Raw genomic sequence first — 14,697 nt, forward strand, 5'->3', positions numbered from 1 at the left:
CAACAATGAGTATGTTTATTATTTTTTATTGACAATATATTTCGGATAAACATTATCCATCATCAGGTCTAAAAGCAAATAAATAATGTTAAAAACAAGTATAAAATTATTCAACATATCATACATAAATTACACCTCACACTACAACAAATCAAATTTACAAGAAAATCTAAAAACAAAACGAGTTTAGAAGAGAGTAAGGTAATTAAATTTTTATTACCAATGCTCTGCTTCTATATTCGTCTTTTGTATTTAAAACCGGTTTGATGTAATTGATCATTAACGCCTCAAGAGTCATTAAATGATAAACGTTCCGTGTTGATGAACATAAAATTGATACATTTTCCATTGTTAAAAGATTATTGCAATCGTCGAAATGGTTTCTGAATATAGAAGCAGAGCATTGGTAATAAAAATTTAATTACCTTACTCTCTTCTAAACTCGTTTTGTTTTTAGATTTTCTTGCAAATTTGATTTGTTGTAGTGTGAGGTGTAGTTTATGTATGATATGTTGAATAATTTTATACTTGTTTTTAACTGTTTTTAACATTATTTATTTGCTTTTAGACCTGATGATGGATAATGTTTATCCGAAATATATTGTCAATAAAAAATAATAAACATACTCATTGTTGGTCCTAATATTGGCACTTAAAAATACTTTAAATTACTGTGCTTCTTATGATGAACAGATGTTGTTGACTTTATTAAAAACGCCTACAAATAAGACGTTTTAAACAATACAGAAAACCACAAAAACAACGTTTAATTGCCCGTAACTATAACTACAGATTCATTTATAACAAAGAAGTTCACTCCCGGTGGTTTAAAAATTCGTCACGGCAAATATGAATAAGTATACCAATGCAAAATTCCTAGCTAAGAAAATTGCTTTGTTTCATCACGATTACTTCAGCCAAGTAGATTGAGGAGCTTTTCAAACTATACATTTAGGGTTCAGGCGTAAATCCCCCGTTTCTCCCTCTCTCCCCTGGCACCCCCCCGTAAAATGCATGACTCCAAATAAATTGGGCACGAAAATATTTTTGTTGTCATAGCAACCATATGAAGTCATCAAAATCTGCTGCTGCGCATGCGCGAAAAAGGACGTCATCCGACAAACCTCTGCGCATGCGCAAAAACCTTCACCAATAAATGACAGAGTGTGACGTCATAACCTTCAACAGTAAATTAAAAAAAAATGTGTTGATAAAATATTTCTCTGTAAATAAAATGACTGCTTCAGATTTATATTTCAATGTTCAAGACATATGTAACAAGGTTGTTGAGGAGTATTCCATCCTGCTCATGAATGCCCCAAGTCATTTAAAGAGCCAGGAAATGTGCAAAGAAGCAGTTGAAAAGAATCCCTATATATTCTGATATGTTCCCGACCTATTTAACGCACAGGAAATGTGCAATAGAGCGGTTGAAGAGGAACCCATTCGGCTCGAGTACGTTCCGTATCATTTAAAAACCCAGGAAATGTGTAAAGGGGCGGGTCAGGGAAATCCAAGGATGCTCGTATGTGTTCCAGATCAATTTAAGACCAAAACAAGAAGTGTGCAATGAGGGTGTGTGTTATAGTCTCGAGGATGTTCCGAATCCATTCAAGACCCAGGAAATGTGTATCAGGGCAGTTGAAAAAAATCCCTATATGTTCTCACATGTTCCAGATCGATTCAAGAACCAGGAAATGTTTAATACGGTAGTTGAATGGAATTTTAATCCGCTCGTGTTTGTTCCAGATTATCACAAAACGCGAGTCGTTGAATGCAATCCGTATATACTCAATCCGAAGTGGGTCCCGGATTGTTTCGTTACTCATGATTTATGTAGAAAGGTTGAATCTGTATTGCTCGATGTCTATTGGCAGCGGAAAGCGCAGAAGGTTCAAATTAAAAATGAATTGATGCCTTTAACATGGCATCAAGATCGATATTGGGATTGGTGCATGCTGGATGGTGAGAAACAATTCCAAAATTATGGGCTAAATCAATAAATTCAATAAAAATTTATTGATATAATGTTTTTGTATAAATAAATGGATGCCTCAGATTTATATCTCAGTGCTCAAGACATGGGGCTCAATTCAAGACCAAGGGAATGTGTAATAAAGCACTTGAAAAAACGCACGTATGCTTGAGTCTGTTCCATATCATCTAAAACCCCAAGAAATGTGCGTCAAAGCAGTTGATGCAGATCCCCTGGCGCTCGGGTATGTTTCAAATTGTTTCAAAACGCAAGATATGTGTAATAAAGCAGTTGAACACGGTCCCTGTATGCTCGAGCATGTTCCAAATTGTTTCAAAACCAAAAAGATGTTTATTAAGGCCATTACATATGATCACAATATAATTCGATATACTCCAGAAGAGTTCTGTTCATGATTCTAAGGAAAACATAAAACAAAACGATAAAAGAAGAGTGCGATGATTGTGAATGTGTGCTTGATGCCCATGTAAGTGCAAATGTGGGAGAAAATTTGTGGTGCAAAGTAAAATTTTATGTTGGCGTTGTTATCAGTCATATGTACTATATAACAGTGGTTTTTGTAAATGTTCGACGAAAAAATAAAAAAATTGTATTGTAAATTTTTCTCATATAAATAAAAGAGATGTTTAAATTTGGAGACCAAATGATTAAATCAAACGATTTTTATAGTAATGTGACACCCTACAATATCGAAGATGTGAACCTTGAAAACCTATTGGTGAGTGAGTCTATTCCGGCAAACAAAGGTAAAGATGAATGGTTTGTGATTGGCTATTATGATCAAGACGGCAACCTAGAAAATCTACTCCCAAGGTGTCTCTAAATATAGTCTGAATTCAGCGTTCACCATGTCGTTCGATCTTGTTGATTTTCCGGAATGTTTAGAAAAATATCAGGAAATCTTAAAAAAAGTGGAGTGGGAAAGCAGGGCTTGCTTCACCAACCTAGATGTGAAGAAAGATCGTTATATCAACCCCAATTTGAAAGAACTTAAAGGTAAAATTAGGTTGTGAGTGTACGGCCATCTTAAAAATAGGAAGTATTTATAGAAAAGGGTGCAACTTTTACATCCAAACTATAGGTATAGTGCTAATTATTGGAGTGAATCTGAGCATGATGTTGAAGACGAGAGCCTTATTGTGTTGTAAAGGTTTTATATAGTTGATAAGAACTATATGACTAAAATGAAAGTACTTCGAAAAGAAGCAAAAATATTGAAAATTTCTCGTTATTCTACACTGAATAAGGACGATCTTGTTGAGGCAATCCGCAAAGCTAACTACAAGGATATTTCAACACAAACAGACGGTCCTTATTGTAAACCTTGTGTTGAAATTGCATATGAAAAAAATCTTGAAAAATATTTTCAAGATTTCGCTAAAACATTGCGAACTATAGTACATGATGGGAATCTGCGGATCAATGCTGATACTGGTGATGTGATCGGTTGCGAGATCGAATATACACGCAGCATGTAGTTTTGTAGGAATATACTTCCTATAAAATTATACCAGACTATATCGAGGAATCTAAGTACCGCTGACATACTGTACAGATTAAATTTTTTCTAAAGATTCATCCTTACCTTCCTGTCTACCTTTTGCAAGTAACTGGGCACGTTCTTGTGCATTGATATTTTTAACAATACGCTTAACCCTATTCGGTCCGGGGGACGGATTCCGCGCCCCTAACGGTTTCTTTTAATAACTCCTTATTGCTATGTTATATGGTTATGAAACTTATTAAGTTTCAATATTTATCTATTAGACACCTGCATCCCAAATTCTTAAGTTCCATACCTTTCAGAGGCCTTGATATTGGGCATTACTCGAAACTACCCCTAAAAATCTGTATGAAATCCTTATGATGGGGAAAATTTAATAACTCCCGTTAGGATTATCCTTAGAACTTGAAACTTACGACACAACTTTGTTTCATTAAGAAGAATCATTTTATATAATTTGGATTATTCTGATTTCCCGACTTTGTCAGATTTTTCCCGAAAATCGGAAAAAACCGGATTTTCAGGCAATGTTTGGCAACATTTTATGCGATCCACGTAAAAACCGGAAAATGTGTTAAATAACTTTTATTTAGCGTTTAGAAACTTCAAACAGAATGCAAAAATTCGCTCTAGAACAAATGTAATTAAATTTTAAGCAGATAGTGGCATTTTTAACAAATTTTTAGCTGATGACGTCATAGAAAATGTGCTGACGCAAGCAAAAATTTATTGTTGCCATTTTGTTCCCTTTATGATGTACTATAAGTTTCAATTTGAACAACCCTATGAAAAGTTATTGAGGGGGGGGGGCGGATTCCGCCCCCGGTCATATTATGTTCGAGAAACTCCGGACCGAATAGGGTTAAGTCGTTAGGGAATTTGCTCTTTTAGCACCATATATCGCTGTTTTTCTTGCATGATTAGACTAAACTCATAGTTACTAATAACCCCGTTTTCGATTCCTTTGATGCAAAATCAACGGCGAAATTCAATTTTGATTCGTCTAGTAATCTAATACTCTCATGTCTCTGTGATTTGACATCTAATTTTTTTGAAGCATTCCTCTGGCCAGCCTGCCCGATTCCCATAGCCAATGCGTTACCCCCCATAGCAATGCACAGGGGAGCCCCAAATCCTGCTGCTAATGGCCCAATTCTGTCGCCCGTAGTGATAACATTGACGCCTAGTAATCCATTTTTCGCGACTCCATTCCGCTCTTTGATTTCCATTTGCAGATACTGTTCGATTTCCTCATGTTTTTAACCTATATTTTATCCTGCATAGTATCATTCTCTGGCGCGCACTTGATGGTAGGGTTGAATATAATTTCATAGTATCTATCTTCTTTTATTCCATAAGCATTTGCATCGTTAGTCCGGTAAAAGCAACATTTTTTTCAGGGTGATATTGATCGGTCAGCAGGAATTTAAATATACCTATTAGTTCTGGTATCTTGTTATTTAACTCTTCACTTGTGCCTAAAGGTAGGTAACGATTTCTTGTATTAGTTTCAGTCATAATTTGTGAGTGTATAAGTATAATACTTCTATTTGTATTTACCATTTTTATCTGCTTCGATAGGTGGAGAATTTACTTCATTACCTTAAATAAAATTAAAAAAATTAGTTTCTATTTTTGGAGAACGTAGCAACATTCTAACAATATTTATGCATCAAGTAAGTATAATCAACTTAAAATTAACTTTAACAACACAAAAAATTGCGAATACTTAGCAAATGAACTTAATGCTCTGTTTTTTATTTCTTCCCTCTTTTGATTAATGTTAATAGCAGTTACTGTTAGCCAGTCAGGATCTTCTTCGTCATCAGAAGATCCTCGGTTTAATATACCTTAAAAGGCAATAATTTGTTTTTAGGTGATGCACATAGGTGAAAACTGCTAATTCAAAAATGAAAAAGAAAAAAAGGGGAGGAAAATATTTCATACAAACTATGAAAAAACTTTACCTTTCCACTAAATATATCTTGCAGTTCTGAGCAATATACTGCTGCTTTTATATCTGCTTCTTCAATATCGATACTACCTGGAACTGAAAATGTTAAATGTTAAAGAGATATTAATTTTAGTCTCCAAAACCTCCATGAGAAAGACGAAAGACATACCCTTTCCAGTAGAATTTAAAGCAGGTTTCTAAGACAGAAATAAAATGAATACAGCAATAGACTGCACAGTTTACAGAATGGTAAAAATAATAAGTATATCATAATTAAATTGCCGCTGTTATTATATAGGGCTGCTGTCAACGAAATAATCAGAGATAATAATTGTCAACAGGGAAATATATATACCTCAATTTTATTTTTGTCTTGTTGATTTTCCACAACACTAACTAATGACTCAACAAGACCAGCTTTCTGGTTATTTATTTCACCTAAATTATCACATAAATTTGTGGAATAAATATTGAGTAAAAATATATACTGGATAAATTGAAGTTAACAAAAATTTGCACCAATTTAGTAATAATTCACCAAGCTTGTTTGCGCATACAACAGAACCATTATATAATTACTCTTCTACACTTTTTTTAGTCAAGACAAAAATCACAAATATAATTTGCACAAAGTTAAAATATATAGATTTGATCAAAAGTTATACTTGGTCACTCCTATTTTACACTCAAAGTCATGTATATATCCAACTTGACATACTTACCTTTCTCTTGGGGAAGCTGTAATTTGCCCTTGCATTTTTTAATCTAAGATAGTGAAAACAATGCTTTAATAAAATATCACAGTACACACGTCAAGCATGATTGAATGTCTGTGTACTTATTTTATTGGTAAAAGGTCAGTTAAAATAATGAGCAAGTAAAAGACACAAAAAAAATTTAACTCAGATAATTCTTACCATATTCCTTGTTTTTATATAACTCATTTTGAGATTTTCTAAAAAGTACAATTCAAACAATTTTTCATCAGCAATGTGGTATAGAGAGCTACAGTTACACGCTACAAAATGCACAAAAACATAACTCATTTCAAATATTAGTTTTAAAAAAGGTATTATTAACGTTTTTCCTTGTGCCATAAAATGAGGCCTGGTAATCATTGTCATAAATAAATTTATTATTCACATGGAATAATTAGCTGGGTGCCTATAATCATTTTAGAAGCAATTTACTCAATATTTAAAAAACAATAATCCTTTTGCTACACAATATTGTTTGTTATTGGAAAAGTTCAGTAGGCCAAGCAATTCCTTTGACCTACAACCCTCCACAAATATATTGAGAAAACTTTTGTTGTAAAAGGAAAAATGTCCCTACAAGTTAAGTAGACAGGCCCCCCTCCCCCAAATCCAATATTGTTTATATTAAAAGGCATGCATTGTATACCAGGGCTCGTACAACACCAAAGACCAGGTGGAAAATGATACCATGACAGCAACATGGCATGTACTTGATTTTTTAAGGAAAAATACCCGCAGACGAGAAGAAAAAAATCGTCCTGCGTGGTAAATGTTTCGCAGACCTATCATTGTCACATGTAACGTGTGAAGCACTTCTATTTCTACTTTTATTTATGTCTTACTTTGTTTTGTTTGAGCCATCCTACACTGACAAGAAGTCCTAAGAAGCAGTTGTAACTAAACACAAGTCCATAAACATAATATAACCAAAACCTATATATACACAAAACCTATTGTACACCTAATATATAAGGCAGTGACTTGAACTGGACTAAAAGAGACCACAACTGTTTTGCGATGGAAGTAATGGTGTATATACAGCGATTACTAAAGACAATCTTTTAATGATGAGATATCCCGCACAAGACATCAACATTGTATTTTATTCTCCACAGTATAGTCACGTTTATTTCTGCTGCCTTCTAATATTTCGTTAAAACGTTTTCCCTTGGCTTAAATAAGCAACAAAAACTATAAATCCACATAGTGTAAGGCCAAATGTCACAAATAAGTCTGCCATTATGGATTTATCAAATAACTGCTTATCACTGCATCGTCAATGTCAGTAGTAGTTTACAGAACGAAAAATCAAAGACGGTGGCCCCGCAGCCTAGTGGTTATAACTCTTGCACTTTGTGCGGGGAGACTGGGGTTTGGTTTTGGTTGAAAAAAGGGAGCATAAATGGAATTTAGGGAGCACAAAATATGGAAATAGGGAGCAGGGGATTCCTTACTTACTTACTTACTTACATACTTACTTACTTACTTATCGAATCTCGTGTTTCTTGTCACATAATAGGCAGTTTGTTCACGTAAATTTGATCATACGGTAGTTCGTCCAGTGAAGATTCTCATTTAACTTTATTATTTCTGTCACAAGCCGTGTGTCATATGGGACAAAGCTCATATAGTAGAGCACTCGCTTCGCATGCTAGAGGTACCGAGATCGATGCCAAGTTTCTCCAACATTCTGTATTATTGCATATAGTGGTCGATTATGTGCATATCGTTAAGCCAAGTGTTTCCAATAGTATAATAAATTAATAACAAATATATTTAACCCCTTCAACGAATTCATGTTGCATATCGCGCAGACAATTTATCCAATCCCTTTTGAAAAGGTCGCCAAAGGCACTATATTATAAAGGCGAAGTTGTAGATAAAGACGGTGTTCTTTCTTAAGTGATTCGATGATCCGCTGCTTAATGATCCGACGATAGCTTACAATGATTTCACTTACATTACTGATTCGATTCTCAACTTTTATAACCAAACGTAAGAACAGGACCGCGAGTTTTTTTATCACATAATAGGCAGTCTGTTCACGCCAATTTGAATACAAGGTAGTTCGAACAGTGAAGATTCTCATTCAATTTCATTATTGCTGTCACAAGCCACATTTCATAGGGGAATTAGCTCATATGGTAGAGCGCTCGCTTCGCATGCGAGAGGTACCGGGATCAATGCCCGGATTCTCCAACATTCTGTATTATTGCGCATAGTGGTCGATCATGTGCTTATCGTCAATTTAAATGTTTCCAATGGTATAAAAAATAACTACAATTATATTTAAGACATTCAACCAATGTATGTTGCATACCGCGCACACAATTTGCAGATCTGTTTTGCAAAGGTATCCAAAGGCACTTTATGTTAAAGGCAAAGTTGAAAATAAAGACAGCGTTCTTTCTTAAGTGAAATAATTATCTGCTGTTGAGTGATCCCACGATAACTTACAGTGATTTTACTTACATTAATGATGCGATTCTCAACTTTCATAACCAAACGTAAGAATGGGACCTCGTGGCTCTTTTCGCGTATTAGGCAGTCTGTTCATGTAAATTTGAATATACGGTAGTTCGTTCAGTGAGGATTCTCATTCACTTTCAATATTGCTGTCACAAGTGATGTGTCATAGGGGAATTAGCTCATATGGTAGAGCGCTCGCTTCGCATGCGAGAGGTACCGGGATCGATGCCCGGATTCTCCAACATTCTGTATTATTGCGTATAGCGGTCGATCATTTGCATATCGTCAATCAAAGTGTCTGCATTAGCATAATAAATTAATTAGAATTATATTTAAGTCCTTCAACCAATGTATGTTGCATACCGCGCAAACAATTTATCCAATCCCTTTTGGAAAGGTCGGCAAACGCACTATATTTTAAAGGCGAAGTTGTAGATAAAGACGGTGTTCTTTCTTAAGTGATTCGATGATCCGCTGCTTAATGATCCGACGATAGCTTACAATGATTTCACTTACATTACTGATTTGATTCTCAACTTTCATAACCAAACGTAAGAATAGGACCCCGTGCTTCTTATCACAAAGTAGGCAGTCTGTTCACGTCAACTTGAATATAAGGTATTTCGTCCAGTGAAGACTCTCATTCAATTTCATTATTGCTGTCACAAGCCATATGTCATAGGGGATTAAGGTCATATGTTGTAACGCTAATTTGGTATGTTAGAGGTACCGGGATCGATACCCGGAATCTCCAACATTCTGCATTATTACGTTTAGTGTTCGATCATGTGCTTATCGTCAATTTAAATGTTTCCAATAGTATAAAAAATAACTACAATTATATTTAAGACATTCAACCAATGTATGTTGCATACCGCGCACACAATTTACCGATCCGTTTTGCAAACGTCTCCAAAGGCACTTTATGTTAAAGGCAAAGTTGAAAATAAATACAGCGTTCTTTCTTAAGTGACATGATGATCCGCTGTTGAATGATCCCACGATAGCTTACAGAGATTTTACTTACATTAATGATGTGATTCTCAATTTCATAACCAAACGTAAGAATAGGACCTCGTGACACTTTTCACGTATTAAGCAGTCTGTTCATGTAAATTTAAATATACGGTAGTTCGTCCAGTGAAGATTCTCATTCATTTTCAATATTGCTGTCACAAGTCATATGTCATAGGGGAATTAGCTCATAGGATAGACACTCGTTTCGCATGCCAGAGGTACCGGGATCGATGCCCGGATTCTCCAACATTCAGTATTATTACGTATAGCGGTCGATCATTTGCATATCGTCAATCAAAGTGTCTGCATTAGCATAATAAAATAATTAGAAATATATTTAAGTCCTTCAACCAATATATGTTGCATACTGCGCAAACAATTTACCCGATCCATTTTGCGAACGCCAACAAAGGCACTATATGTTGAAGGCGAAGTTGTAGATAAAAACGGTGTTCTTTCTTAAGTGATTTGATGATCCGCTGCTGAATGATCCGACGATTCCTTACAATAATTTCACTTAAGTTAATTATGTGATTCTCGACTATCATGTCCAATCGTAAAAATAGGACTGCGTGTTTCTTGTCACATAATAGGCAGTCTGTTCACGCAAATTTGAATATACGGTAGTTCGTCCAGTGAAGATAATCATTCAATTTCCTTATTGCTGTCACAATTATATGTCATTAAGGAATTAGCTCATAGGGTAGAGCGCTCGCTTCGCATGCGAGAGGTACCGGGATGGATTCCCGGATTCTCCAACATTGTTTTATATTGCATATAGTGGTCAATCATGCGGATATGATCAATCCAAGTGCTTCCAATAGTATAATAAAATAGTTACAAATATATTTAAGACCTTCAACAAATGTATGTTGCATACCGCGCAGACAATTTACCCGATCCATTTTGCAAACGTCGGCAAAGGCACTATATGTTAAGGGCGAATTTGTAGATCAAGACAGTGCTTCTTTCTTAAGTGATTCGATGATCCACTGCTGATTGATCCGACGTTATCTTATAATGATTTCACATAAATTAATGATGTGATATTCAACTTTCGTATTCAATCGTAAAAATAGGACTGCATGTTTCTTGTCACATAATAGGCAGTCTGTTCACGTAAATTTGAATATACAGTAGTTCGTCCAGGGAAGATTCTCATTCAATTTCCTTATATTTGTCACAAGTCATATGTCATTGGGGAATTAGCTCATAGGGTAGAGCGCTCGCTTCGCATGCGAGAGGTGCCGGGATCGATGCCCGGATTCTCCAACATTCTGAATTATTGCATATAATGGTCGATCATGACCATATCGTCAATCAAGGTGTCTGCATTAGTATAATAAAATAATTAAATATATATTTAAGTCCTTCAACCAATATATGTTGCATACCGCGCAGACAATTTAGCTAGTCCATTGTGCAAACGTAGGTAAAGGCACTATACGTTGAAGGCGAAGGTGTACATAAAGACGGTGTTCTTTCTTAAGTGATTCGATGATCCGCTGCTGAATGATCCGACGATTCCTTACAATAATTTCACTTAAGTTAATGATGTGATTCTCAACTATCATGTCCAATTGTAAAAATAGGACCGCGTGTTTCTTGTCACATAATAGGCAGTTTGTTCACGCAAATTTGAAAATACAGTAGTTCGTCCAGTGAAGATTCTCATTCAATTTCCTTATTGCTGTCACAAGTTATATGTCATTGGGGAATTAGCTCATAGGGTAGAGCGCTCGCTTCGCATGCAAGAGGTACCGGGATTGATTCCCGGATTCTCGAACATTGTTTATTATTGCATATAGTGGTCGATCATGTGGATATGATCAATCCAAGTGCTTCCAATAGTATAATAAAATAGTTACAAATATATTTAAGACCTTCAACAAATGTATGTTGCATACCACGCAGACAATTTACCCGATCCATTTTGCAAACGTCGGCAAAGGCACTATATATTAAAGGCGAATTTGTAAATAAAGACAGTGCTTCTTTCTTAAGTGATTCGATGATCCACTGCTGAGTGATCCGACGTTATCTTATAATGATTTCACATAAATTAATGATGTGATATTCAAATTTCGTATTCAATCATAAAAATAGGACCGCATGTTTCTTGTCACATAATAAGCAGTCTGTTCACGTAAATTTGAATATACAGTAGTTCGTCCAGGAAAGATTCTCATCCAATTTCCTTATATTTGTCACAAGTCATATGTCATTGGTGAATTAGCTCATAGGGTAGAGCGCTCGCTTCGCATGCCAGAGGTACCGGGATCGAAGCCCGGATTCTCCAACATTCTGTATTATTACGTATAGCGGTCGATCATTTGCATATCGTTAATCCAAGTGTTTCCAATTCTATAATAAAATAATAACAAATATATTTAACCCCTTTAACGATTTTATGTTCCATACCGCGCAGACAATTTATCCAATCCCTTTTGGAAAGGTCGGCAAACGCACTATATTTTAAAGGCGAAGTTGTAGATAAAGACGGTGGTCTTTCTTAAGTGATTCGATGATCCGTTGCTTAATGATCCGACGATAGCTTACAATGATTTCACTTACACTACTGATTTGATTCTCAACTTTCATAACCAAACGTAAGAATAGGACCCCGTGCTTCTTATCACATAGTAGGCATTCTGTTCACGTCAACTTGAATATAAGGTAGTTCGTCCAGTGAAGACTCTCATTCAATTTCATTATTGCTGTCACAAGCCATATGTCATAGGGGATTAAGCTCATATGTTGTAGCGTAATTGGGTATGTTAGAGGTACCGGGATCGATACCCGGATTCTCCAACATTGTGCATTATTACGTATAGTGTTTTACCATGTGCTTATCGTTACTTCAAATGTTTCCAAAAGTATAAAAAATAACTACAATTATATTTAAGACATTCAACCAATGTATGTTGCATACCACGCACACAACTTGCCGATCCGTTTTGAAAACGTCTCTAAAGGCACTTTATGTTAAAGGCAAAGTTGAAAATAAAGACAGCGTTCTTTCTTAAGTGAAATGATGATCCGCTGTTGAATGATCCCAGGGTAGCTTACAGTGATTTTACCTACATTAATTATGTGATTCTTAACTTTCATAACCAAACGTAAGCATGGGACCTCGTGGCTTTTTTCACATATTAGGCACTCTGTTCATGTAAAATTGAATATACGGAGTTCGTCCAGATAAGACTCTCATTCATATTCAATATTGCTGTCACAAGAAAGATGTCATAGGGGAATTAGCTCATATGGTAGAGCGCTCCCTTCGCATGTGAGAGGTTCCGGGATCGATGCCCGGATTCTCCAACAATGTATATTATTGCGTATAGTGCTCGATCATGTGCATACTATAAATATATCTAAGTCCTTCAACCAATATATGTTGCACACCGCGCAGATAATATAGCCAATCCATTGTGCAAACGTCGGTAATGGCAGTATACGTTAAAGGCGAAGTTGTAAATAAAGACGGTGGTCTTTCTTAAGTGATTCGATGATCCGCTGCTGAATGATCCGACGATTGCTTACAATAATTTCACTTAAACTTATGATGTGACTCTCGACTTTCATGTCCAATCGTAAAAATAGAACCGCGTGTTTCTTGTCACATAATAGGCAGTCTGTTCACGTAAACTTGAATATACGGAAGTTTGTCTAGTGAAGATTCTCATTCAATTTCCTTATTCCTGTCACAAGTCATATGTCATAGGGGAATTAGCTCATATGGTAGAGCGTTCGCTTCGCATGCGAGAGGTACCGGGATCGATGCCCGGATTATCCAACATTCTGTATTATTGCGTACAGCGGTGGATCATTTGCATATCGTCAATCAAAGTGTCTGCATTAGCATAATAAAATAATTAGAAATATATTTAAGTCCTTCAACCAATGTATGTTGCATACCGCGCAGATAATTTAGCCAATCCATTGTGCCAACGTCGGTAAATGCAGTATACGTTAAAGGCGAAGTTGTAAATAAAGACGGTGGTCTTTCTTAAGTGATTCTATGATCCGCTGCTGAATGACCCGACGATTGCTTACAATAATTTCACCTAAATTAATGATGTGATTCTCGACTTTCATGACCAATCGTAAAAATAGGACGGTATGTTTCTTGAAACATAATAAGCAGTCTGTTCACGTAAATTTGAATATACGGTAGTTCGTCCAGTGAAGATTCCCATTCAATTTCCTTATTGCTGTCACAAGTTATATGTCATTGGAGAATTAGCTCATCGGGTAGAGCGCTCGCTTCGCATGCGAGAGGTACCGGGATGGACTCCCGGATTCTCCAACATTGTTTATTATTGCATATAGTGGTCGATCATGTGGATATGATCAATCCAAGTGATTCGAATATTATTATAAAACTAGCCGGGAAACCCGGCGTTGAAACGCCGGGGTAAGCCACAAATTAAGGTGTGACCCGCCATTGAACACTATGTGGAGTGCTTAATAAGAGCCGTAAACTATACTACACGGTCAGGTGGAGCGCTTTAGTACAGGTACGCAGCATGTCGTTAATCGAGTAAAGCGCACACAACACTATAGTGTTTCGGCTGTAGTGTATTTTTGAAAATATAACTCTACTGTAACTTTAGCCAAAATAAAAACACAATTTACAACCATTTGTTACCCCGTCATAGGAAAAACAATTGGTCAATTTTATTTTATTTTGCGAAATGAGTTTCAGTAAAGGTTAACAAATTAATTGTGACATTGGACTGAGCACTTAGTACAGGTAAATCGTGCGACACATGCGTTTAGGCTTAAGACCCTATTCAAAAAAACTATTGAAGCTTTGGTTTACAAAACACAGAATACACTCTGTTGAAACGCCGGGTTAAGCCACAAGTAGCTGTGTTACCCAGCAACACCAGATTGAGTGATTAATAAGAACCGTCAACTGTGCCACACATTCAGGTAAAGCGCTTTAGTACAGCCATATAGTGTGTAGAAAATCAAGTGAAGTGCACACAACTTT

The 14,697-nt window shown here is 35.9% G+C and overlaps 1 protein-coding gene and 1 non-coding gene across 2 annotated transcripts; one reads left to right on the top strand and one right to left on the bottom strand.

Annotated features, from left to right (window-relative positions):
- Nucleotides 1–4,302: 4,302 nt before the first annotated feature.
- LOC130625673 (uncharacterized) lies at nucleotides 4,303–7,470 on the bottom strand. The gene is made up of 3 exons (XM_057440773.1): nucleotides 6,372–7,470; nucleotides 6,177–6,219; nucleotides 4,303–5,892 (listed from the first exon to the last, which is right to left on the bottom strand). Exons 1-3 carry the CDS (start codon nucleotides 6,576–6,578, stop codon nucleotides 5,789–5,791), a joined length of 354 nt encoding a protein of 117 aa, XP_057296756.1. The 5' UTR covers nucleotides 6,579–7,470; the 3' UTR covers nucleotides 4,303–5,788.
- A 1,379-nt stretch (nucleotides 7,471–8,849) lies between these two features.
- Trnaa-cgc (transfer RNA alanine (anticodon CGC)) lies at nucleotides 8,850–8,922 on the top strand. Its single transcript has one exon. It is a non-coding gene; the product is annotated as a tRNA-Ala (tRNA).
- Nucleotides 8,923–14,697: the final 5,775 nt, after the last annotated feature.

This window comes from Hydractinia symbiolongicarpus, chromosome 14 (assembly GCF_029227915.1).
Source record: "Hydractinia symbiolongicarpus strain clone_291-10 chromosome 14, HSymV2.1, whole genome shotgun sequence".
In the NCBI taxonomy this organism is placed as follows: domain Eukaryota; kingdom Metazoa; phylum Cnidaria; class Hydrozoa; order Anthoathecata; family Hydractiniidae; genus Hydractinia; species Hydractinia symbiolongicarpus.